This window comes from Mauremys mutica, chromosome 8 (assembly GCF_020497125.1).
Source record: "Mauremys mutica isolate MM-2020 ecotype Southern chromosome 8, ASM2049712v1, whole genome shotgun sequence".
Lineage (NCBI taxonomy): Eukaryota > Metazoa > Chordata > Testudines > Geoemydidae > Mauremys > Mauremys mutica.
This window is the reverse complement of record NC_059079.1, coordinates 37,264,989-37,292,685: the sequence shown is the minus strand read 5'-3', so window position 1 is coordinate 37,292,685 and position 27,697 is coordinate 37,264,989. Positions and strand designations below refer to the sequence as shown.

General features: G+C 38.8%; 1 protein-coding gene across 4 annotated transcripts in view; it reads left to right on the top strand.

Moving 5' to 3' along the window:
• The window catches only part of PLPPR5 (phospholipid phosphatase related 5), a 55,672-nt gene extending 29,470 nt beyond the window's left edge, over nt 1–26,202 (top strand). For 2 of the 4 annotated variants that reach the window (XM_045026311.1, XM_045026310.1), the window contains 4 exons: nt 1,281–1,531; nt 13,863–14,039; nt 16,722–16,841; nt 21,279–21,492. In XM_045026311.1, coding sequence (XP_044882246.1) covers nt 1,281–1,531; nt 13,863–14,039; nt 16,722–16,841; nt 21,279–21,413 — 683 coding nt within the window. In that variant the 3' untranslated portion in view covers nt 21,414–21,492. Of the gene's footprint in view, nt 1–1,280; nt 1,532–13,862; nt 14,040–16,721; nt 16,842–21,278; nt 21,493–25,603 lie in introns of those variants that run through there. The other 2 variants (XM_045026312.1, XM_045026313.1) reach the window with 2 other exon arrangements.
• Nucleotides 26,203–27,697: the final 1,495 nt, after the last annotated feature.

Sequence of the window (27,697 nt, the reverse complement as noted above, 5' to 3'; positions counted from 1 at the left end):
TCACTAGATTGTCCTTCCCTCTAGTGCTAGCTACTGTTCCCAGCAGGAATGGTAAGAAACATGATGTGTACCTCAAATAGCAGCAATTATCCTTTGAATAATCAAATCAATGTATTTTCACACTAATAAAACAATGCATATAAAAGGCTAATACTTCACTGATATGTGTTTCATGATCAATCCTTTGGCATAAATAATTTCTCATATATACATCTTTACCATGCTATGCTGATGTTTTGATAAAAATGCCATGCACAGAAAGGTACCCAGTGGTAGACAGTTGAAGACGGCTTGTGTACAGCTATATTAAATAATTCATCACTTCAGCTAGTTTATACAGTTGAGGGAAAAAAGAGATGCTTGTCGAAAATATGTGTGGTTCCTAGTATGTCTTAAAGTTATTGATCCAGGCCAGACTTTCCTGGTTCTTGAGCTGGTGTGTTGGATGGGAAGCTGAAAGAGCCTGCCCACTGTCCCTTGCATTGCCGCCCATGGGCCAGACATGTTGCAGTCCCCGTGCTCCAAGTGCAAGTACCGCTAGTTACCCCAAAAGGTTAGAAAGCGGTAGAGCTAGGATCCGCTTCTCAACCGTAAGAGCTAGTAAAGCAGGCAGCCTGCAGAAGGAAAGAACATACTGCACCTTTCTAGAGGGTGGGGAGAGGCTGAACTTCTCCAAGGCACTGGGAGTTTCGGGCGCCTTCCAATGCCCCTGCAAGGCTGTGCAGGTATGGACCATCTCCAGCACAAGCCTGGAGCTTAATGCCACCATCTGACCCTTAATATGTGTGAGGTGCTTTGAGGTGTCTTGAATGGCAGGACCTATTAAAGGTATGGAACAGCTTCCATGTGAAGAGAGATTAAAAAGACTGGAAATGTTCAGCTTGGAAAAGAAGTGACTGGGGGGTGGGTGGGGAAGATATGATAGAGGTCTATACAATCATGAATGGTGTGGAGAAAGCGAATAAGGAAGTGTTATTTTCCCCTTCACATAACACATGGCTATTAACTTAGATGGTCAGGTCAGGGATGCAACCCCATGCTCTGGGTGTCCCTAAGCCTATGACTTCCAGATGCTGGGATTGGATGATGGGATGGATCACTCAATAATTGCCTCATTCTGTTCATTCCCTTTGAAACATCTGACAGGATACTGGTCTAGATGGACCATTGGTCTGACCCAATATGGCCATTCTTATGTTTGTATTATTAATATAATAATAAATAATAGAGCTACAATATAATGTACTGGAGTAGGAAATTAACTTTGTTTTCCTCTTTAGGAATCTATGCATTTGGACTGTTTGCTACAGATATCTTTGTAAATGCTGGACAAGTAGTAACAGGGAATCTTGCACCACATTTTCTTGCACTTTGTAAACCCAACTATACAGCACTTGGATGTCAACAGTTCACACAGTTCATCAGTGGTGCACATGCCTGTACTGGAAACCCAGATCTTATTATGAGAGCCAGAAAAACATTTCCATCCAAAGAAGCAGCTCTTAGTGTATATGCAGCTACGTATCTGACTGTAAGTACATCATACCATGTAATTTCATTGTACTTTGAGCATAGACTATATATTAGCAATCTGAGATATTTTATTATTTTTTGAATTTAAGATAATTATCAATAATAGGTCACATATCTGAGATTTTCCATCTACTAAAACTTAGATGTGAAATATTGTGTAAAAGTAATGAAGCTCCTTTGAAAATTTGAATCATTAGGCCAAATTCTGGTGTCAGTTACATGGATACAACTCTCACAGGCTCTAGAAGTAGGGAGATTATAAGGAAAAAATTGAGGAGGAATTGGTTTTATGAAAAGGAAAATATATTTCATGTTTGTTTTAAAAAGGCAGTTCTGTTCATCCTTAAGTAATGGAATAGAACAGTGGTCAAAGAGAGAGCCCCACTGGGTGGAATTCTGCACTCACATTAGTGTAAATTGTGAGTAATTCCATTAAATTCAGTGGAGTTACTATGGATTTTTGTGTGTGCATCTAATCTAGTGGTGTCCATCCTGAGGACCAGACATCTTTTGGAAAGACAAAGCAGCCGTAGTCAATACTTTGGAGCAGATTTCCTGTCCTGTTCTTCTCTTTTTATGCCACTCAGATGGTGGTGCGAAGGGAAGGCATCTGTAAATCCCCTGCTGGGGTTCAGGAGAAGCCAGGTGAGCTCTTACCCCGCTCTCTTGGCCAGGGAAGCAGGGAATGAAACAGCCAGAACTGTTCTTTCCTTCCTGTCCTGTGACATAGTTGATGGCCAGCAGGGGAACTGCTGAGCATCAGTTGCAGGGCAGGGATAGGAGCTGCTCTGGGTAGACCTGTATCACACCAGAGCTGCTGTAGAAGAAGTGGTGGGGAGGTAGTGAAGGAGGAAGTATCAATGAGGCTGATTCAAATGTTACAGTTTAAAAATCATAGAGTATAGCTCACAGAGCACATTTTCAATTCATAGCCAAATCCACATTTTTCTTCACCTACAGGGCCTCACTTCAGAGCTTCTTGGTCTAATCTAAGCTCATAACCTGACATCTGAGCACCAAAGCAAATGTATAGCTCTGTGGTCCTCACAGGCCTGAATAGATAATTTCATCATTAGATAAACTATTGCCTTCAAATGGGGTAATCTTCGCTTTGGATATGTTTATTTTTTAAGCTTATTTATATTTAGAAAACCTTTAGTGAGCTGACAACTGATATTTGTCAAACAAATTCCTACTGGCAGGCATCACTTTATGTCCACTGACCCCTGAGTGAACTTTGAGTGCACTGAGTACTTTCTTGTTCCTAGAGCACCTTCTTGTGCTTCTAGAAACTGTTAAGGCCAACAAATTAGTGTTTCCAGCATTAAGTGTAGCATTTACAAAAAGTTCCTTGAGTACTCTAGAAGCATTGATCAACATCACAAGGAGAGTGTTATCTGCAAATAAGTAGGGAAGGAAACAGTAAGACATCCATCTCAACTATAGGAAAGAGCAACACTCATGTTGAGCAATCTCTCTTGCTTTGGGGACATACTTGAGGCATTATTTTATACATTTAAACTTACTTCTATATCTGCTTCAAGCTATATTACAAAATACTTGTAATTTTACATTTTAATTGCTCCTATTTGTCTTATCCATCTGTAAAACTGTACCCATTGTAACCATGAGTCACAGTAACTAAAGAAAACCAGCTGCTACAGCCACTGCAGAGCAAAAGAAAAAAAATAGTACTAATACATTTTTTTAAAAGCTAAACAATTCTAGACTGTTTCTTAAAAAAAATCATCATAAGTTTAAGGTCCAATATCTAGTGAATCATCAGAGCGAAGTATAAAAGCTTTATTTCACATATCACTAATGTTTCCACCTTTCTAATTATATAGATCATTTTGTTGTAGCCCTGACAGTTGGCAAACTCCCACTGGTCCAGACCTGAATAATGCAAGTCCTGGTCCTCAGACCTGTGTCATTTTCAATTCCTACTCTTATTTGATTTGAGAAAGAAGAAAACATTTTTATGTAGGGTTTATTAAGAAGAAAAACTGGTGGTTGAGAGAGAAAATGGATTAATAAGATTGGAGTGCTTGAAGTATTTCTGGTGCAGTTGGTGTGCAAGTGTGCAGGTGACAAGGTCAGAGAACTAAATAAATGGGGTTTATTTCATGTTTTCCAGGTCTCTCTCTAGCTTCAGAAATAAATGGCGCCCATGGGTCTCATGACTACATATGTCTTTGCATAGTATATATCAGTATAGTTAATTATACTACAGTGCTATAAAACAGTGACACGAATTGAATTCTGAATTATCTTGTGGTGGATCATATGTATCCACTGAATGATCATGATACAATTCACACCCTAAATCATGACACAACATAGGGAGAAACTTATCCTTTTACTTTTTTTTAATGCATATTTCCTGCTTTCATCATTTATTTTATAAAAGTTTTGTGGTGTGCATTGTTAAAGCTAGAAAGCCCAGTTCAGTACATGTAAGGGTAAGAAGTGCAATGTCCTGGGATTTGGGATGGCTGTTCCTGATATCTATATATACCCATTTCTTGTCAGCTGATCTCCCATAGAGTTATTCACCGTGGAAGAGTTTTAATTTGTGTCTGGGACTCCATGAGAGCCTTGCTAGTAGGGGTAGTCAGAGGATGCACAGAATCAGCTATGTACATTACTCAGCCAGACTGACATGAGCATTAGCATTACTGGAGTACTGAGCTGAACTCTTCCCTCTGCTTTCTGTTTGTTTCCAGAAGTATTGTTTGGGAATTGTTGCAGAATCCCAGTTGTTGCTCCCTTTGCATTCCAGCCAGCTATGCACTAAACACACTTAAGGATATAAATAGGCAAGGAGCTATTTCAGTGATTTCACCCTAAGAGCAGGTGGAGTAAACAAAGCAGGATCGGTGTGATTTTTACCAATGAGTGTGTTTAAACCTAAACTCAGGAACCCTACTTGTGCTATCTTCTATCTTGGTCTATCTACAAACATCTGTGGCCCCTGTCACCTAGTATCTGAGCAGATTGGCTTGTTAACAATAGCTTCTTTTTTTGGCTAACTCGTTTGCAGTGTGTGTTTTTTGGTTTTTGTTTTGTTTTTGCACGTGGGCGGTTGCTATGGCAACTCTGAATTTCCCTCCTGCTAAAAGCACAGCCTTCTCAAACAATTTTATTTCTAACATTTGAACCTTTCTTTTACTAGGGACTTCTCCAGAAGGCCTTAGCAACTGAAATGTTGGACTATAGCAATGTGGTCTGATGGCTTCCCCGCCCTTTTCCAAACATGGATGATTGCAGTGATTCAAAACTTACCCTTTTCCTAGGGTTCCCCCCCCAACAAAACCCCAAAACAAAGCTCAAAATGAAACAACACAAAATCCAATCCAAACCTTCTATCCAGGTTGGCTACTCCTGGGCCTCCTCTTTAAAGATTGCTCAACCCATAGACTAGATCCTCTTTTTCCAAAGAGTCACTCCCCATCCATAATATCCAGTTATGGTATGAGTCACCTGCCTCAGTAGAACCTCAGAGTTATGAACACCAGAGTTACAAACTGACTGATCAACCACATACCTCTTTTGAAACTGGAAGGACACAATCAAGCAGCAGCAGAGACCTCCAAAAAAAAGCTAATACAGCACTGTACTGTGTTAAACATACACTACTAAAAAAAAGAGAGAAAGTAGCATTTTTCTTCTGCATAGTGAAGTTTCAAAGCTGTAGAAAGTCAATGTTCAGTTGTAAACATTTGAAAGAACAACCATAACATTTTGTTCAGCGTTACAAACACTTCAGAGTTATGAACAACCTCCATTCCCGAGGTGTTCGTAACCCTGAGGTTCTACTGTAAATCATCAGAACCCTTTCCCAACACGATCAACCCTGCTAACACTGTGGGATGTGTAAGGTGACCATTGCCAGTCTGTTAAACAGAAGAAAATAGTATCATCACCACAATTTTGGCATGCAAACAAATAGCAAAACCTAGTAGAATATGCTGAAACTTTGTCTGGTCTCATTAAGTTGGGGCCATATTAAAGTACATCAGTTATGAAAAAACATAAATATATGCATAACTGAACACATGAATAAGAAGTCATGAGTCTTTTGGGTAAAATTTCAAAACAGTATATTGGGATCTCTCCTAGACTTTAATGAGTCTTGTGGCTAACAACTATCACTCTACTTTGAAAATGGAGGGGCTGATCTTTGCAAGTTGCAACTTGGGAGAGATTTTAGTTCCATTTGTGAGATTTAAAATGTTTTGGATTTAGACATCTGAAAAATATTCAGACCATCTTTGGTTTTGTTCTGTTTTTTTTTTAATTGCATAGGTGAAGGCCATTAGGCAAATGCAGTTTGAGATTACGGTGCAGTGACTCTAGCAATATCTAGAGTGTTAAGATCTCCTAGATCCCTTTCTAACTGGATCTAGACTGGATATGGTAAGGAATCATCTCAGGACATTTTATTTAACTTCTTGATGCTGGACAAAACTTTTTGATCCATTGATTACATTTGATTACCATTGATTGTGAAGTGTTGACATGGCTGTGATCTAAGCAGGGATCAAATTTGGTGTAAAGTGGCTCCATTCTTTTCTCTGAAATTCTAATGTTGGGCACTTGATGTTCTGTCCTGGGAGATTTTCATCATCCTTCCTGTTTAATGTACATTTAAGGCTGTGGGAGGAGACAGCGAGGAAGTTTGGGTTCCATTACCATCAATATGATGGTGACACTGACCTCAGTGTCTCTCTTATCAGATCCAGATGGTGCAGTCTTTCAGCTTTCCCTGTGTCTGCTTAATGGGGTCTGGATAATAGCTGTCTGAAGCTCAGTCCAGACAAGATGGAGCAATGGTGATAGGCTATGGGAAACACCTAGATGTGATGGTGGTATTGGTATTCACAGCGCTGAGAGAGAGAGATGGGGCTGTCCATCTTTTGTTAGTAAAGTGTACAACACAAGGGTCCTTTTGAATCTTTGGCTGCTCTTAGAAGTCAAGTGGCAGCAGTATCCACACATGTGATTTATTTCCAATAATGGGCATGATGATTAAAATCTTTCCTCTCTGATACTGATCTTGCCTCAGATATTAGATGCCTCTATCACCTTCAGGCTGAATGACTTCAATGGTACTCTATCCGGGGTTGGGACTACACCTGAAGACCACTTGGTGTCTTCCTCTAATGCCCAGTGTGGCTGCCAATTTATTACTGGTGTGTCTCACAATGAATAGGTGAGACACCTAATTCAGACAATCCATTGTCTGAATTAGCTTTCAGTTTGTTTTGTGTGGACTTCAAGATGTTAGTTTAGATCTACAAAGGCTGTGGTCCTGGCTCCATAAGAGGCCACCTCTCTCCTTGTGTTCTTCCCTACCTGTTGAGATCAGATTAGGTACACCAGCCCTCAGATTTACACACCTCAAGGCTCATAGCAGAGCATTTTCTCTGAAAGCTCTACAACTCTGGAAATTGCTCTCCCCTTTGACACAAGAGGCTGACTTTGTGGGTATTTAAGGCATATTGGAAGGCACACCTTGCACAAGTTTTGGCCTGAAGGGAGGACTGGAGGAAGCTGAGGTGGTTCTTTGGAACTGTGATGTTAGAGTCCATGTTAATGTTTGTTTGTTTATTTAACTAATGTATTTCAGTATTGCTTGTCTTCTTAGAGAAGTCTGAAAAGCACATTTTATAACTCTCATGACTCAGTAATTAAAACATTGGAGACTAAACTGAGAATTAATAATTTAGGAGTGCTATGTGTGTCAGAAAATCCTGAACCCTAAATCTGGTGGTTCTGAATAATTGATTAGCACAAATTCTAAGAAATTTTACAATATTATACTTAATGCCTTCCTCAGAAAAGTTCCCAGAACGCTCTCGATACTTGCACTCTGAGCATCCCTAAAGTGGACAAATAAGATTTCTAGTAATGCCTTATATTTGCAATGCTATGGAAGAAGTGTAGGTTTGAGTATGGTCACAGAGGAACTGAGGAATTTTCTGTAGGTCTTGCAACTCTTTTGTTTGCAGCAAAGCTCAGAGTATTGGAAAACAGACATCTTTTCTATTTGCCTTAAGGACACGGCCATGGAGTTACTCCAGGATTGAATTTGGCCTAATGATTATTGTGTAGACCAAGACATTGGAGACAGCTTCCAAAAGAATGTCAGAACAGGAATAGGGTTCCCTGAACCTGCAGTGTGGTGGTCATTAGTCCATTTACTTACCTACAAATCTTTGCATTCCTTTTTATTGTTTTCTTTTATCTGAGTATCCTGCTTCTTGCAAATTCAACCTGTATGGTAGTGGGACGTCCCACAGATGGTGCAGATATGACCACTTTTATCTGTACAGTCCAGGAGTTGCCTCTTTCTACACAGTATATTAAACAGTCATGGGCTAGACTGTGCTTTTGAACTCTGCCCAGAGTAAGCGACAGCACATTGATTCCCTTCCTTTTCACCCTTGCTTCATGGGGGCAGTAATTTCCCACTGGTCCATACCAATGACAACCCTGCCCTGCACACCATTACTTGGCACCATCTGCTTCAGCATTGGAGGGAGTGTGAGAGGAATAAGCAGGCAGACAGCGCATCCATCCCCTGGCAAACCTGGCTGTAGGATCTGGGGAGGTCACTCAGGAATGTAAGAGTATGTGTACTTCTCCCCTTTAGGCTATGCACCCTCACAGGGCTTGATTTACAGTCTAGGACCATCTTAACTGTGAGGAGACTCCTAACCATGGGATGTCTTGATCCAGTGTGTGTGTGTGGAGGGTAAAGGAGAATAGGATGTAGAGTCATTGGAGGAAAAAGTATAGAGAGAGCTCTTACTATAACCCTGCAGGTCATCTGTCCTGTATTTGACACATGGTTTATTTTTTAATCTTCATTTGTATGTTTCTAGATTGTTTCATTTACCTCATAATGTGCGTGTACAGAATATATAAAACCTGTATTTTGTTTAATATTGGGCAGAGTTGTCACACTCTTAGCTGGAAGCTTTCCTGTTAAAATCTTAACATGTACAATACATATGGTCATTCTTCTCCTGGTTAGATCTTTAAAGACACAGCCCTAACAGCGGTTTGCATTTAACAGGGTTTTTTTGTATTGGGCATAACAGTGAAGATGATGATGATCATTCTGACCTCTAGTGGCAGAAGCAATGAATTGCTGTATTGATGGTTACAACCAATTCTTAATTTTTGAAAATAACAAATGTGTAATATATTATGTTTTGGGAAAAAAATATACAAAGTTATTTCTAAAAGAAAGATGCACATTAATCACAATTTGACTACAGAAAGGCATTATGGATTTATAAGAGGCAGGTCTTCCTTCTATAACTTGCCAGAGTGTCTCAAAACCATTACAGTCCCATGAGACCAAAGGAAAAGTAATGAATATGCTATATTTAGGTTGTCACAAAACACTTGATAAGTTTTGACATAACCATTGGAAAATATAAGCATGCAAGGCAAAATAGCTTTTTTGGTAGAATCTTGATTAAAAACAAGGAGCCTAGTGGGATTTTCAGAAGTGCCTAGGTACCTAAGGCCCATATCTTTAGGTGCCTACATACCTTTAAAAATCTGGTTCATAGAAAGTAAGTGGGGTGTTTTTTTTCTGGAGAGAGGTTACCAATATAATACACTATTGGCAGGTTCTGAAAATATAGGTATCAAAAGTACAATTTCCTATATAGCTTATGATGCCAGCATTTTGTTTCGATGAACTAGCATCTAGAAAATGAACTAGAAAATATTTATTTTTGGAAACACTTGGCTCTAGATATTTCTTTCAGTTTATGAAGTAGCTTTGGCAACCTGAATTCCAATACCTTGAAGATTGAAAGCAAAATGAGTGTTTTACTGAATGTCTAGTAAATATTTGTCTACAAAATCACCATGACAAGTCACTTTCTTACTGCCCCCATGCCCCGTGTGCAAAGCAACTTCTTACCCCTACACAGCTAGATCCATGTTTGGGAAAAAACAAGATTAGCAATAGCAAGAGTACTGCTGATCAGGATTTAACAAGGAACTGATGCAGCAAGAGAGAGGAGTGCAGTCTGTGATAGTTCTCTCGTGGATCATCTCAGGACACTTATCCTTGATATTACATAAATAATCTAATTTGTTTATTAGCCCTTTTGCTAAGCTGATTACTTTACAAAGTTTGGTTTTGTTATTTTTAATTTCCCCACATTTTTGTCCTTGAAATAAATTGAAATACTTTTTCAGTAAGTAACTTTATTCATCCAACATCATTCAGCCTCACTATTGAGATCACAGGTTTAATTTACTGAGCTGTTTTTCCTTTGTTGAGATGAATTTAATATTTATTAAAATTAACATTTGTATAAACCTTAGCAAAATAGCTCAGCATGTTTATTGTTTTGTTTAAATTATTTGTTTACTCTGTTTAATGCCACTTTGCTTCAGGACAAGGATAAAGACTAACACGGCTACCCTCTGATACAGGACAAGGAATAGAAAGCATATTTAATTATACTGTGTGTGTGTTTGTGTATATGTATATACTGCAAGGCTAATCTTTGAGTTAAATATCAGAATATATTCCTCCAAAACTGCAGGAAATCAATGTTAGAAACGGATGGCTGTGATTCCTAGTTTGTAATGTCTACAGAGAACATTGCAAATTTGAAATGCCCAATGGAATCCCCTAATTCATTAGCTGTAAAAGCAGTTGTGCCTGTGGTATAAAGACATGGTAAAAATGGTGACCATTCTGGCAAAACTCTCAAGTTACCATTGTGAAGAATGCCAGGGGCATTACCATTTTGAATGTAGTTATCAGTGGACCCAGTAGTTGGAACTTATTGTTAGTTATCCAAGGAGGACAAGGATACATATAGGTCCTGATCCTGCAGCGCTTTCTGACTCAGGCAACACTCCCATTTTGTTCAAGTGGGTATTTTGCCTGACTAAGGAGCTCAGGAATGCAAAGTGCTGCTGAACACCTCCTACAAAGTGCTGAATCTAGAAGAGATTTAAGGGGGCTTGGCTTGCAACCGAATTGGCCCCTTAGATTGTAATGGTTTTGATACCTGAGTTAGAGTTAAGATTATCTTCTGGAGTGATGAGAATAGATCATAGACAATTGATATGCATCACCGTCACTTGCCTTTGGAAAAGTCATTTATTCTGTTGATATTTGCTTAGAAGTAGTTATTTTGACTTAATACCCCATGGTGCAGAGTAACCTGCTTCCAGCTCTCTTGTCAAATCTATCTAAACTGTTTGAATTCTTGTGATCCTGCTGTGCACTTAAGATATTGCTATATTTTCCGTGATCTCAGGATGAATGGAGACCTGTGTTCGTGGTGTGGATCACAGTGATTGCACAGTACTAAAACACCCAGTAAGTCTGGGGAACTGACATAGAGGGTCACTGGGTAACCCAGACCACATTGTACTTGAAGTGAGTTTGGATATTCAGTACCTGAAAAAATAGCTGACAAAAGACTGCTGGAAGTTTAAATCATTATTGTCTCATCAATATTTGACTTCAGTACTGTAGCACAAAGAGAAGTGAAGATAAAAGGAGATTCAGTGAAGGGAAAAACATGTTTTCTAAATGAGAAAGATAGGAGGAATGGGGGTTGGAAATACACCCTAAAATGCTTATTCCCATGGTCTATTCTATGCCTGCAATAATTGTATATATAATGATTTCTTGCTGTACACCATCCATTTAATGCTGGAGGTCAATGATGAGCAAGTTTAAGCAGCATGTAAAGTATGTTGTGTGTGTCCTGCCATGATTTTAAGTTTCCTAATTTGGCTTTTGATTTTTTCCTCTATATTATGTTTCTCTCTCTCATGTTTTAAGCAAAGTACTTGGCATTTATCATGTTCTGTCTATGGATCTATAGAGGCAAACACACGTGTCCTTTGTGACTGATGATTTTTGTCTTTAGTGAGCACATTGTAGCTCTTGGTTTAAGGCTGGGATTCAAGATAATGGGAGTGGGGTTGTGCCTTTGGCACAGTCTGATTATTATCTCCTATGCTTAGAAGTCATGGCTCACCATTGCTTCCATAAGGATAGACCCATAAAATACTTGTCTTATCTTCTGACTGGATTATTGCAATGCTGTGTGATAGGCTACACCTTAAAATCAATTGGAAGCATTGGGTAGTACAGAATGAGGCTAGCCATTTGTCATTCATAGGAAATATAAAGCATCGGTTCTCCAGTTCTGCCTACCTATTTCCTTGTGTAATTCAAGGTTTTGGCTTTCATCCGTGAAGCTCTATATGGCTTAGGTCTGTAGAAATGGTTGTTTATTTTATTTTGAATTCTACACAGGAGAAAAACCTTTTTGTCAAAAATGAAAAAGTTTTGTGGTTTGGAGTTTTTCTGATTTTAGACAAAAAGTCAAAATTTTCTGCAGAAAGCAAACACATTTATTGAAAAAAATTGTTTTATCGAAAACCCAATTTTCCAATGAATAGCATGGATGAAAAATTTTGACCAGTCATAAAACCTACATTAAACAGCTTGGGGGAGGACTGGAAACAGGGCCTTCTCAGTGGAGAGCTTACAGCTCTGGAATTTACTTCTGTGGGTCTATTGGAGCCTGAAACCTTGTATGTATCAGGATGGTAAGCAGTGTAGCTGCATCATCACAAACCATTAGTGTAGACATGCTGCACCCTCAGAAATCACTGCTCACACCACTGTAGTGGTGACTGTACTAGGGGTTTACACTGATAATGTTATATAGAGATAACTAGGTGCTCAGAAGTGGAAATAGTTTAGGGAAATTTGGCATGCGAAGTTGCTGTTGAATACAAAAGCTTCAGTTTCTAGGTCTATTCACCCAGTGGTATTTATTGTCACTAATTGCCTTCAGTGTGCATCTGAGGAGTGCAGGTATGCTATCCAGCCAGGATTACAGAAATTTAGTCCTGGCCATGGTGGTGGTATAATTCTCGATGTTATTGGTAAGTCCCCGTGTATCGTCAGATTATGCAACAGACAAATAGACACGTCTCCCTTTTTAAAGCTACTCACATGCTGGTGTGTGAGGGACAGGCAATTGCCTAGAGAGGTCAGGAGCTTTGCAGGACAAGCATTTTCTTCAGTATTGGCAACACCAAGCATTCAAAAACCATGAGTCAGCTGCCCAAGAAAAAGCATGAGATTGGCATAAAATCATGAGATTTTAAAATGATACATTTTGGGTTCTTTTTTTTTTACTTGCCTTCTGGTTTTTGAGCCTTTAAAGATTCATGTTTTCAAGATTGTTTCCACAATCATGAGAGCTAAATACTTGCCATTATTTTTAATGGAGATTGAGATTCTAGCATAATCCCATGACCCCACGAACACCAAGTATCACAAGACTTGCAATAAAATCACATGACTTCACTACGCTGACTCCTAAGATGCACAAGAGAATGGTTCTCTTCTCCATGCTTTTGAAGCTTCACTAGAGTAAAGCTAGGGCTGGTTCTGGAGGTGGGACAGCCAGGTCCTCCTCATATAGCATTGGAGCTCTGGAGATGTGAGTGACCTGTGAAATCCCTGAGCTCTCACCTGCTCAGCTTTAACTTTAACAACCCTGCAGCCAGAGCCTCATTCCCAGTCTTTTCAACACCCAGGCCAGACTCTCAGGAGACCCTCTCTTCGTCCTCACTACTGCTATGCACAGAGTTTAGAGCTAGTTCATGCCAGTAGTTGGAAGGGGATTTCTTTGCTGTGCCAGGCCAAACTCTGAACAGCAGGTGTCTTGTGGGTAGGATTTTGCACTTGTACTGGGCCTTGAATCATAATTCCTGAGGTTTTGCTACATATTGTATAACTAATATGCTGCATGGTATGGGAGGGGACCTTGCATATTGTTAAAATGCTGCCGCCCTATTTCACAATATGAAATCTGAAGATTTTGCTAAAACACTGCAAGACCAGCGGTTTTTTGTTTTGTTTTTAAAATAACTGGAGATTAGTATGTTTCCACTTAGCAAAATACCAAAAAAAAAAAAAAAAGAGAGAGAGAGAGAGAGAGAATGTAAAGCAAAATACATAGGGAAACAAATAAGGAAAATGTACATTTGACAGCTATGTAAGATTTTTAATAGCCATATCATGTGCCACTCTTATTTCTAATGTCTGTAATGCTGAATCCTATGTAAAGAATGCACCCATCTAATCTCTGGGTAAAAAGAGAATGAAACTGGTATGTACTGCTTAATGAACACTCCTTTTTTTTTCTATACAAAAATCAAAGTATGCATAGTTGTCTTTTCCAACCAAATTACAAAAATTTCCCTTAGAGGTTATAGTCTTATGCTTCATTTTTTCTAATTTTCAGATGTATATTACCAACACAATAAAAGCCAGAGGAACAAGGCTTGCAAAACCTGTTCTGTGCTTAGGCTTAATGTGTTTGGCATTTCTTACTGGTATCAACAGAGTAGCCGAGTATCGAAATCACTGGTCAGATGTGATAGCAGGATTTATAATTGGAATATCAATAGCAGTGTTTTTGGTAAGTGCATATATGTATGTGTGTGTGTGTGTGTATGTGTGTGTGTGCGTGTTTGGATGTGGGTGAAAGAGAGACAAAAGGTAAAATCTTAGCCCCATTGAAGTCAATGGCAAAACTCTCCTCTACTTCATTGGGTCCTGGATTTCTTACCTTAGTGATGTTGCAGTTCAGGTGTCTGGTTTGTATATTGCATATAAAAAGATGCCCTTTTTCTTGTGGGATTGGATGCACCTATATTCCGACACCCAGTTCACATGGGCAAATGTCTACATCACATTAAAGAATTCCATGTGTAAATGTATGCTGTTAATGGGAGTATTGATGCCTTAGATTCTTTTACAGGAAACTAAAATGCCAGACTTCGAGGCGGGCCTCAGTTTTCTAATAAAATGCCAGTTTTCATAGATGCATAGATTTTAGAACAGAGGGCATAGAATTTCATGCCATACATCAAGTTCATACATTAAGCCCATAACTTGTTGAGCTAGGGCATTTCTTTTAGAATGACATCCAATCTTGATTTTCACTATACAGTATATTAAAGTGCCTTATTAGTATTATCAATCAGTTGCTCTTCATGGCAAAAAGAAACAAAACAACAACCTGGTAAATTTACTTTGTATTCATTTATATTTAATTGAAAATTGTGGTTTACCAGAATAAAAGACTTAATTTAACTTTAAATTCTATAGAAGCCGACAAAGAGTGATTTAATGTATCATTTTCTGTCATTGCAAGTGTAGCCATTAGTGATGCTGCAATTGGAATCTGGTTTGTATATTCCATATAAAAAGGTGCCCTTTCTCTTTTTTTGGAATTGGATGCAACTTTATTACGGTACCCAGATCTCCGGTCTAAGTTCATGTGGACAAATGTCCATATCGCAAAACCACCACCACTCTTTAACACTTTTATTGACGATCTCAATAGAGAATTGAAGTTTGTGAACGGGCACAGATGCTGATCTACACTCAAATTCCTTATAGGTCTGTCTCTCTGACACCTTTCACTAATACTAAATTCACCCTCCCAAAAGTTTATATATTTTTTCCCCTAAGAAACACTTTGGATGTAATCCTTGGGTATGACCAAGCTACACTGGGCTCAGAACCCAAGGAGTGTAAAGCCATCACCCCACCTTCAGCCTTCCTGATCCTGGAGATACATTAGCTTCTCTAAATTATGCTCCCCCTCCCCACCAACCTTTTCAGGGGTGGTCCTGTTAGCTCAAGATCAAGGGAGGGAGTGTAGGACACTTGGCCACATACACCTCATGCCCCAGAGAGTCAGGAATAGGTGGCTTTGAGCGATCACATGGGAAACACTCTAAGAGAATTCCTCACCTGCTGTTTAAGCCAGCTCTCTATCCTGCTAGCACCACAAGGGAACATGTACTTGTTTCACATATTTCAGGGCTAATGCCAGACAGCATGAGTCCTTATAAAACTGGTAGGGACATTAGATTTAATTAGATTTTGGAGAAGATTCAGTGGTAAAACCCCCAGCGCTGCAATGTTGTCTTAGTAGAAACAATCAAAAATTGTGGTGTTTAAATGTTTGATTATTCATTAGCTGTTTCTGGGGAATGGAAAACAAGCTGTACAAACTTGTGTGAATATCATTCTTATATTCAGAGAATTGTAGAAATCCTTCCATTTGATTAAGTATTTATTTAAAGAAATAAATTACATTCTACAATAAACATGTGAAAAAAGTGCAGTGCATTATGTATTAATTAGCTGTTGGAAAGAGAATATAAATAATTTTTTATCGAGACATTTAATTTATACTCTACTAACTGCAGGAGCAATTGTTTAACGTTTTGAAAAATGTCTTTCAAAGTAGTCAATTGTCACTAAAATCATTTCCACTCTACACAAGTCCTGCAATCCATTTTGAAAAGCCAAGTGAGTGAACAAGTTGAGAACATGCTATACAAGCAATAAATAAAATAAAACAACTGATTTTTATAACCATTTCTAGAGGAAGTGTTTGTGAATGCTCATGTTGGTGTCAGGATAGTACCAAATGATAAGCATTTAAATTATACTGTGTTAGAAGCACTATCATGGACTTCAGTATTTGCTCATCTTTATAGGAGTTCAGTGTTATTGCTGTACTTTTTGTGCATTTATTTGATAAAACTTAATTTGAAAATATACTTAGTTTGAGATTAAAATTACTATAATTGGCCATTTATTATTCCGGATCAGCAACAGATTTTCTTTTAGGAAGATCATTTGTACTATGATATTGCATGTAACCATATATTGTTTAAATTATATCATCTTGAAATACTAAAGGCTTTTTGTCAACATAAATTTGACTAATACACTCACATGATTCTTTCAGTCAATCTAGTTAATTTAGTCACATTTATAATGTTATCTTTGCTAGAATTACTATGCCATTGCTTCTGGTGATAGTGGGTCCACTCCTGACTTTTCTACTTTGGTAAAATGTTCATTGAACTCAGGATGGTTTAAAAATAATTAGTATTTAGAGGGTTAGATACAGTAGGACAAACTGGGTATCTTTATTTTATTTCATTGATATTTCTGTTCTCCTACAGTAATCTCTTACTAAAGTCAGTAGGAGTTTTGCCTGAGTAAGGAGTTCAGGATCAGGCTCAAATAAGTAAAATGCTTGTTCATTATTCTAACTACCTTCTGACCTTTTTAGGTTGTATGTGTGGTAAATAATTTTAGAGGAAGACAACCAGAACATGAAAATTCTCATATGGATAATCTGGCCCAGATGCCAATGATCAGCATCCCTCGAGTAGAAAGTCCTTTAGAAAAGGTAACGTCCGTCCAGATGGTTTCATTTTAAATACCGAAATGTGATGGTGATTTTGCTAACTTTTCTGGATTGACTGAACATTGATGCGTGTATCCTGTATCCCAAACTGCCTCAATAGAGTGGTAGGCAGGAAATGCTATATTTAAGGAGTGTTTATGTTTTGGAAGCAGAGAAAAAAACATATTATGAGACACATGAGGCTTCCCCTTTGAGACCCTTCTAGCAATTGTGTTTCAGGAATGATGCGAAGTCGGCCAACCCCTAGACTGGATTACGGCAATGTGCCCTTCTCGCAGCCATGCCTAGTGATGCCACAGGCACATCGGGTCACGTACAATGTGACTGTGAAACACCCCAGAGTAAATGGGCAAAGGGAGGAGCACATGCTACTTGCAGCTACCATTTATTCCCTTTATGGTTTGGTTACGTTGGAAACCAATCCACTTCTCGTGTTCCATCTCACCAGTTCAGGTCAACTGCGTGTTGAATTAACATCCCACAGATTTAGGGCTGAGTGCTGGTGTTAGGATGCTGACAGTGAGGGACTTTGAGGTGAGGAGATTTGAGGGTGAAGATTTCAGTGACTTCCTTAACAATGTTCAATTGAATTTTTTAATTGACACTGACACTGAGTATTCAGGCTGAGAGTGGGTGGAACATGGAGCGGTTGGAGTCATGAAATCTGTGACCCAATCCCCAGGTTACATGTAGGGTTGCTATGCAGCTGCTCCAAGCCAGCTGCATAGGGTACTGGGGCTACTTATATACATAAAAGCACAAGTTTAAGTGGGGTCAGTGCAGTGACCTTTTCTGTGACATGTAGGAGTGCACAGCTGCCCTGTGCAGCTGTTCAACCAATGGATCCCTGTGTAGGGCTGAAAAGGTGCAGGGGGTGTGGCACTGGTCTTGTATACTCTGGCAACTTTCACCCCATGTACAGAACTCCCATTCAAGTAAGTGAAAGTTTTGGGTATGTTAACTTTACAGAGCAGGTTCAATAATATCTTTGCTTCAGTAAGGACTGCAAGATTAGGTCTAACTCCTGAATGAGAGTGATGATAATGGAGGATAAAATGGTTCATACACCAGTGGCACAGTAATGGAGAAAAGCTGTGGTCTCTTGCCAAAACAAATAAAATTTTAGATTAGCACGTACTAGTGACAGGATCCTTGGGTAAATCAGAATGCTTGGCATGAATAACTGTACTAAATTCTGTATTTAAAATGCATGTTATCTTTCTGTACTAAAAAATTTGCTTTTGCAAAGATGCTGTTCTGTTATATAAATGTTAGGTATGGCTACACCAGAACAATTTTGTTAGCGAGCAGGCATTGAAACAGATAACATAACTAAGGAACGACAATACTTCAGACATTTTTACCTAAAGGAAAGTTTGAACTACTAATGCAAATTTTAAAGTAAATCTAATTTTTATAATGAGCTTTTTTGTCATTACTTGTTAAAATCTTTTCTCTTCTCATTTGAAGACAGTAAACAACTTCATATCCTGCAGGACACTAAAACAAAGATTTCATTGGAGTTCACTTTAGTACAAATTAGTATTAATGTACTTCTTTGTATTAAGCATAAAAAGTGCATTTTTAATCAAGTCACATCACATGTCCATCATTTGAGAATGGGATCCCCCCCCCCAAAAAACAAACAAACAAAAAAAGATTGCTGCATGAGACCCTAGTTTCTGTTTCATTTCCTTGGAAGAGAAAGCAGATATCTTTTCAGAATTATCTAATATGCCTTTATAACCACATGTGTCTAAGTCAGTTGTGTTGAGTTTTTGTTATAAGGAGGTCACAGGCTCATTTGTTTTGACAAGCATTTAGTTGATGAATATATACCTTCAAAATAATCCATTCAGTAAATTCTCTATAAGGTGTCAAAACAAAACAAGATGTTAGTTGGCCTAGAACAGACTGTGTTAGTAGAAGAAAACATCCCTTATTTTTGTGCTGTGCTTTCCTAGGCTAAAAGCCAGTGAGGCAGGGAAGGAGCCATCATAGGTCACACATTTTGACTCTGCACAGAGCTGACTTATTCATCAGAAATCCAATCAGGCCACTGAAACCTTTCTCTCCTGCCTGCTCTGGGGTGAAGATTTCATGGAAGCTAGTGTTTTCTTCCTTGTTGTCCCTCTTCCATCTCATCCAATAATATCTGTCTGAGGCTTAATTCAGGCAAGATAGATGTGATGATGGTGGATTGGGTGAAACCACTGGATGAGTTTGCGAGCGTAATACCTTCATCCTGGCTGAGAGAATGTGTCCACCATTTGTGAGTGGTTTGGGACCCTGTAACTCTCCAACTCTCCCTCTCCAACTCGTATTCCGTCAGCTGAGATCAGTGGTGCATTCTCAGGTTGGGGGATAGCAGCAGGTGTTTTCCTGAGAGTCCTCAGCACTGTAATTCATTTCTCTCCTGGCTCTGCCCAAGCCCAGGATTTGCTGCAATGCCCACCTTGTCTTTAAGACTCTTAGGCATGTTAGGGGTTCCGAGGTAGAGAGGCTGAAGACTGAAGGATGATTTAGGCAATGGGAAAAGCATCTTTCTTTTTTCAGAAAATAAGTTTATTTTCCAATTATAAATCTTCCAATTAAGTCTTGTATTGAAATTTTTTAAATTTTCAGTGGTGTGATTTAAATTTTTGGAGAAACCTACAGTTCTGGATAGGATCCAGAGAAACAGTCAAATAGTAATTCATAATTAATAATAAATAGTAGAGAGATGTGTAAAATTAATCTAATTTATGGCTAGATTAGTTCAAACCCCAATCTCTTGGTAGATGCTTTTATTATCGGCTCGTTTTTTGTTTTCTAGCTAACCTCTTATAATATGGTCTTCTCTGGAGACAAAGGCAAGCTTGAAAGCTGGCATGCATGATGCTTTTTCCTTCCCTCACCTGTTGATAAGCATATACCAAATTAGACTATCCTAAATCTAAATCCTGACTTTGTGTGTATTGGAAAATGTATTTTCCTTATTATCAGTTTACGTGCTGCTGTAGTAGTACTCAGGATAACTTAATGACAGCAAATCACTACTGTGCATGACTAGAACTCTGACAGGGTCATGTTGCCATGGACCAAGGCAGTGCTGGGGAGAAACATTTTAATGATTCTGTTTCTCTTTAATAAAGAAAAAAACTAAAATGGAGCCATTTTCTTGCTTAAAACTGACTTCATTTGTTGTCCCAGCGGAAGGAGTGTTTGCTCATCCATCCTAAAATTATATATTAATTTCTTCCCATAAATGAAGAAAATATACTGTCACTTCCTATGCCTGGAAACTCCCTGATGTTCTGCTACCAGGGTCAATACCTATATCTGTGATGCAATATTCTTCACATAAGGCTAGGTGGCACCCAGCACATTCCTGGGTGGCCAATGGAGGTGAGCACACAGATCCTTCTCCACTGCAACCACTTGTGCTAGGACCAATACAGTTCCAGCCCATGCACTCTCGTGACCATAGTGAATGCTCCCTGTTGGCATCACCATGGGCACCAAAAGGGGAATGGGAGAAAGGAGAGCCATATCTCTGCCACTCCCCACAGCTCCATGCCAGCTGGCAGAGATGGCCAGCTGCACAGGGGAGCTTATATTGCTCTCTTGTATGACTTAATAATGAGCAAGCTTCCTTGTGTGTGCACCTATTGGAGACATTATACACTTACGTGGAATTTTTCTTAGCAAGCTGAATTGAGCCTAATGCCACCTAATGGCAAGGAATGGTTATTAATTAGCTAGCAAGTCTGTTTAATTGGGATGCTTGGAGGTGATTAAGCAGTGCTGAAAAAAGATATCCCATCTTTGTGATGCTCAGAAGCTGTGGGTGCGGTGTCTCACCTCGAAGGATCATTGCCAGTGCTGGCTCAGCAATGCAAAAATGCTGTTTTAACCTTAGGGCTGAGTACGTTTATCCTTAGAATGCTAAGATGAAGTGGTTTTATTATTATTTAATTGGGAGGTTTAAGTATTGAGATAGCCATACATGCAATGCATATTTGAACATGTGAACAGATCTGTTCCCACTAGCATGCCATCTAACCAGAATGCCTGGGTTTAAATTTCGTATGAGAAATTTTGCTGACCTTTTCTGACCATATGGCCATATCTTGATCACTCAGTATGTCAACAATATGTACAATAAACACAGGAGAGAGCGCATTCAAAAAAGGATAGAAAGCAGTTTAGCTCCAAATTTTACTGAAATCAAGCATCTGAATATATGTTCCCATCAGACCTTTCCCACCGTTAAACATCTACTTCCAGGCAACTGTAGTATGTAAAATAGTTTTATTTCAAATGCAAATGACGTGATCACACATCTGAGTTTCAGTAAGCAGTACAATGAAATAGCAGTTGAACAAAAGAAATGTGAAAATATGTTTAATGTGATTTCTGTAAAAATACATATTGTAGGTATTACGGAATCCAGATATTGATAACAATCAAGAAGACCCTTTAGAACAAAACTCCTTCAAAGCACACCTTGTTAGGTTCTTCTCCTGGATAACACGAATGAACCGTTTCGAACATCTTCACATAAGGCAATAAATGTATGTGCGCGGAAGCGCACTAGTGTGTTGGAGTGTGGTTTTAAAGTAAAGGCAGATATAATGTATGTTAGCCTTCTGTGCAGGTTTAGAACTTTGCAAGAAGTAGCATTTCACTGCAGGATTACTTGCTGTGTTCTCTAAAAATGCCTCTTTCCTGTAGAACCAGGAGATATTCTTTTGTGTTGGGACTAGGGTGACCAGACAGCAAATGTGAAAAATCGGGATGGGGGTGGGGGGTAATAGGAGCCTATATAAGAAAAAGACCCCAAAATCGGTACTGTCCCTATTTCATGTACAGCATGCACTTGGTCAGTCTGTAGCAGGTTATAAATCAAAATGAAATACATAAAAACATGCTACAAAATGTGAGATTTTTTCCCCCAGAAACCTGCACTCAAGGTTTAACTTTTAGCATTTCACTTTTCTAATTTCATTGGTTTGAAGGAATAATTACAAAGCATGAAATGTTTAAAATCTTCTCTTCTTGCTTCCACAAACTTCACACGGTCAATTTAAAATAAACTTCAGCAGTTTTACACATTGGTACACTGTTTTGTGTTAACAGAACCCAACTGTATCTTAATTCTTTTGAGCACTGAGTGGTATAACTATTTCCCATGGAGTTTGAGGATTTGAGCTCTCATGCATGTATTTTTGCTTGTCTGTTGCATCTGTTGTGCCTTTCCTGGCATTGTTGCAAATTTCATACACTGAATTCTCTGTCATAATAAAGCTAAACTGAAGTAAAAGGACATGGTAAAGCCACTGAAGAGTCACTTATTCTAGAGTGCATCTGCCGAAATGCCACCGAGAAGCGGCAACGTCAGTAGGCGTCGCCGCCGACAAGCAGCGGCTTTTCAGCATTGACACCTCTGGATGACGCTGCTTCTCAGTGGCATTTCGGTGGATGTTCGTCCGCTGGACAGTACACAGGCACACATAGATGCCCCACCGGGCGCCATGGCAGCCGTGGGCACCGCGTTGGGGACCACTGTTCTAGAAAGAGTCTATTTTTCTCTAAATACCATCCTTCCTCAGAATCTATGTATGAGAAGACTATATATGAAAGCACGAAGAGTACCACACTTGCACGCATCAATACCAGTCAGTCCTGGCACAAGTAAGTCACTACTTTTTGATCCATTTAAAATGGCATCTTGCAAAATCCATTTAAAATAACGGGGCAAGTTTTAAGGGTGTTCACAAGATCAACCTCTCCATAACTGGAGGCGATCCTAAGTTAGCAGATCTTGCTGAGGATCTTGTGCAGGAATTCTTCTGCAGTAGGATAGCCTTTGCCCTAAGACTACACAGATGCACCCGTGTGTGTATGATCTAGGGGTTTGGTGACCAGCTGGTTTTTAGAGGTAGGAGGATGAAGCTACTGTCATTTGCATTCTCGTCTCCTTAAGCAGTAGGTATCCACTCCTAAAGTAATGCCACTTGAAACAGCATTGGACTCTGTGCATTCTCTCTCTCTCTCGCTCTCTCTCGCTCTCTCAGAAAGGGGGATTATGCACAGTAGCCGTGCTACCAGAAGAATAGCACAGGTGGATCAGTTATCTGCAGGACGGTGTGTTCCCTTTCCTGGGGATCCAAAGGATCTATGGTTTTGGAAGGCCATAACTTCTGCTTCCTCCACGCTCCCAAGGAAAAAGATGTCCATGAAACTCAATGTTGACCACCAGTCTGGGTTCCACTAACCCCTCCATTGGATACTTTTGTGGAAGAGCACTGTATCTCTAGAGTGAAAATCTAGCCCATTTCAAAACAATGAGCTAAGCAGTTTCAGGTTCTACACCTTCTACACCAGAGGCACCAGAGTGCCCCTGCCAGTGTATGTTTAAAATGTTTCCTTTTCTCTGTTGCTATGTGAAAAATCCACATAAACAACAGTAGAAACTGAATATTAATATAATGTATCATCAAGTATGCAAAGGGTAAAATGTTCAAAATTACTTAAATCCTGTTTTCTGAAAATGTCACCTAAAGAAAAAACAGAGTAAATATTTTTCGCTAATCTCTTTCAATTGGGCATTTGTTATAACAATAGAAAACAATTTTTAGACAGCAATCAGATTAAGTTGACAGTATAATTTTTCAGGTATAAATAGGTGTCAATATAAATACAGTGGGCCAAATTTTGTAATCCCCTGCAACTGCTTTGGGTTCAGTGGGGTGGCACAAGCATAAGTGAGAGCAGAATTTGGCCCAGTAAGTAAATAGATCCCTGAGCTTCATCTTAATATGTTGTTTTCCATTTAAGAAATTTAATTTTATTTCTCTTTTGTGACAACAATCCAGAAATCTCTGCCAAGTATTAACACTGTTAAACTCTGAAAACTTCTTCACATCAAGTTCTGTAGTAATCAAAATGATCATTAGAGAAAGTAATTTGCTAGCAGATGTTTAATCAGTTGTCATTTGCTTAAAGCATTTTTATTATGTTTTTGAGTAAAATTAAAATAGAGACTTTACAGAAATCCAAAGCCCCACCAATACAAAAGCTTTTCTTTTTTATTCCAGTATTTTTTTTAAATCATAATAGAAAACATGGGTTATTTCCCCTCCCCTCACCAAATAAAACATAGTTATGTCCCTTTGCTGTGCTGTGAGGCCAGGAACAAAGTCACCAGAATGACTGGGGTTAGAGATAGAGGGACATAGGGTGTAATGGTAGGATGTTCCATCTCTCCACTTCCAATGGGTAACTACTATATTCCCTTCCATAAAATGCCCCTATCCCCATAGGAGACTGGTCTAGAGGAAGAGCTAAGGAATCTGCACTTTAAGCAGCACCTTTCCTCTCCTGCACAGATTAAATTTCTTCTAAAAAGTAAGGAGGGTGCAATATGAATGACCCTTATGTGAGCTCAGAACCCTATCATGTGAGTCACAAAACCAGCCCACAGCCTGAGAGCAACTGAGAGCACAGTTAGGAATGTTACTGGCAAAGGGAGATGATGCTGGAAGGGGCACTGAGGAGAGTCAGACTAAGTGACAGTAGGGTAAGGCGTGTACAGAGTCTTTCCTATCCTTTACCCGTTTTTCTTGCTTTGCACTGTCTCCACATTACTTGTGGTCCTACTGCTGGGGGATATGAGAAGGTGGCAAGAGAAAAGATGTGATCCTACAGCAATACACCAAAATCTGCAGCACTTCCGGTTTAAATTTTCCTCCATGCATTTTCACATGGGAGGAGATGCATGGGGCCCTATAGCAATAGGACTGTGTTTCATTTTGTCTGTTTAAAACCTGTTTCACAATGGTGGCTTAAACAATTCCTTAGAAAAGAGATTGTATGTCGAAGACAATAGGAGTTGAGAACAGTTGGTCCCACAGAGTAGGCTTTCAGTGCCTTGCAGAATCCCACCACTAGGGACCAAATGCAAACACTTCAGCAGGTGTGTGAATGAGACTCATGTGAGTCAAGTTACTCACCTGCATAAATGTTTGTATAAGCAGTCTCAGACTGGAGCATGACAATGGACAGCATAATTATTCTGGACACTACAGGTTTTTTTTTACTGTGTAGTGTTTTAAGTAAAAAGTGAAGTAAAACCTGTTACATATATACACACACATTTTAAAAGAATACACTTGTTGAAGGAAGCAACAGAAGAACATTGCAAATGATGCTGCAATGGTTCTGAAGAAGTAATTTTTAATATGTTCTATGAACTAGCGAATTCTAGCATTTCACTACTTCATTCCATGCCATCTGGCTCAAAGGGAGCAATTAAACTTAAAAAGAAATGCAACATTAAAATTGTATTAACACTAAAACAGAATACTATCAGCTGTCAGGCAGCAGTTTGCATTCCCAGAAATTTAGCTTTTAATTATAAATAAGACAGCAGTAAAACGACAACTAATTTAATTATTCAAATTGTTATTAAATGAAAAATGCATTAAAAGCTAAAATGTTGTAGAACTATACCACTGAATTACTTTGTTCACTGTACTTATGCATACCATTTTTGCAATATTTAAAAAAAGATTTGCTATGGGAAGGGATGGACAGCATTGCAATTAGAAACATTTTTATTTACATTGTACTACAAAACTCTCCAAGCCTACGAATGTTTCAAAAGCCAAAAATAGGACTAATCTTTGTTATGATGATTATACATAGCTAACTGTGTGCTTTTGTTTGGTTGTTGTTTTGTTTTGTTTTTAAACTTACAGAACCACATCACGGCCTTTGCAGAAGTCACATGATGATGAAGCTGCCGTGTATTCACTACACTGGACATCATCTCTTTTCACAGTCCACTCATAATAACTGAAGCGTATTGAAAATAAGAGAGTAAAAATTGTCTGATTTATAACTTGATTTTTACGACATTAAAACTACATCAACATTTGAAAACTGCTTCTTAAATATTAAAAGTTCAATTTACTTTCCAACAAAAGCATTGCACCATTATTTATGTATTTATTTATGGGGTGGGGAGTGGGAAAGAATCTGAACACTAGACATGTTTGTATGACAATGCCCTCTCTAGCCTTTTTTTGGCTATTTATCATTTTAATTATTCATATATCTATTCAGCAGTACATCATTTTCTGATTGATTTGGATTTTTAAAATCTGAGTTTTTAATTCAGCATGACATTGTTTCCATTTGAGCAGATTTCAGTGTATGACATTTTTTTAAAAATTATGTTCTGTACTAAAATGCTGTTTGCTCATTATATTATGCTGTATTTCATTTAAGATATCATTAATACCATATGTTACATGTAAGACCGGTGCTTCTGCTTTTGAAGAGAAAAAATGCCAATTTTTACTGTAATAAGTATTGTATCATAATTAAAAGTTTATTTGGATATTTTCCTGACTTAAGTGTAGTCCAGTGGTTGATCTGTAGTTCCCGAATGTCTTGGATGATGTACATTGTAGCTAGGATAAAGGACATGACAGAATATAGAAATTCTGGCCATTGGTATATATCCTTTTTGAGTAATGATTTCTCACTCTGAGTTACGGGCTCCATTCTTAGTCCCAGGATATCTTAATTCTTTCTGTAACTAACATGAGAAGTACATTGCAGATCACTGAAACTCCATGGAGTCTCTATTCTCCCTCTGAGTATGTGTTATGCATCTCAGGGCACCCAGCTGGCATGCTGGAAGTGGATGTGTCAAGGTGAATGGGGGAGAAGGAGAAGGGGAAACTAGCTTAACAAGCAATTTACATATTTCTGTACCCTGTAGTTTTGTTTCAGGGAATTTGTGGGAAATGTGGCTGCGTAAATGTCAGAGGTACATTTGGCCCAAAGTGCTCAAGATATTTAGGTACTGCTGAGTTCAGGGTTGTCAATGATCTTTTGGCCCCTATGTGCCTAAATCCCATTTGAAAATGAGATTTAGGGTCCTAAATCAGTTAGGTGTTACAGTGCTAAGTGCAGCACCTAAATACCTGTAAACATCTGGTCCCTTTAGGTAACATGACCAGAACTTATATAATCAAGCACAAGGGGGTCTGATTGACCTTGGGAGCATAACAGGGGACATATTTCTAATTTTCCAACAATCGCTGTAGTGTGTAATTGAGAACCTGACTTGTCTTGAACTTCATGCATTCATATCTTCTTTTTCCACTTAGTAGTGTTCACGAGCATATCAAACCTACCCATTGGAAAGGCAATCCAGCTCTCCATTCATGCTGAAGTTGGCCCATATAGAGTATTTTATAGAGGTGGAGAGCCCAAAAGGGTTTGCAGCTGTTTGATAGAGTGTATGCTTGACCTATCTCTGAAGACTTAGCTTTGGCAACTGCAGATATAATGCTACAGTTATTCACACATCAAGAATAGCAGTGTTGCTAGATCTGTTGAGACAAGCAGAGCATGCCAAGCCTTACATTTTCCACACTTTTAGTGCCTATGTACTAACCAGTGGTGGAGGCTGCCCAACCTAAAAAAAACAAAAAAAAAAAACCCCTTGTGATGTCAAGTGTACATTATATGTTTAAACCTATACTTTCCCTTCACTTGGTCAATAAAGGGAATGTCCATTTAATCTCTACTATAATAACCTAAGCACTGCCTGGAGGACAGAGCAGGATCACACAGGGTGAATATTATTTGAGTAGAACAGATCATACACTTACCCAGCTAAACTGAAAATCCAGAATAAAGATGCGTGGAAGTGAAAAAAGCAAGAATAGAGCCCCTAAGCACCACAATGCTACTTACACTATTGACAACAATGTTCATTAAAATATCAATTGTTTAAAAAAATGTAGTATTTTTCAAATGTGTGTACCACCCTGCTA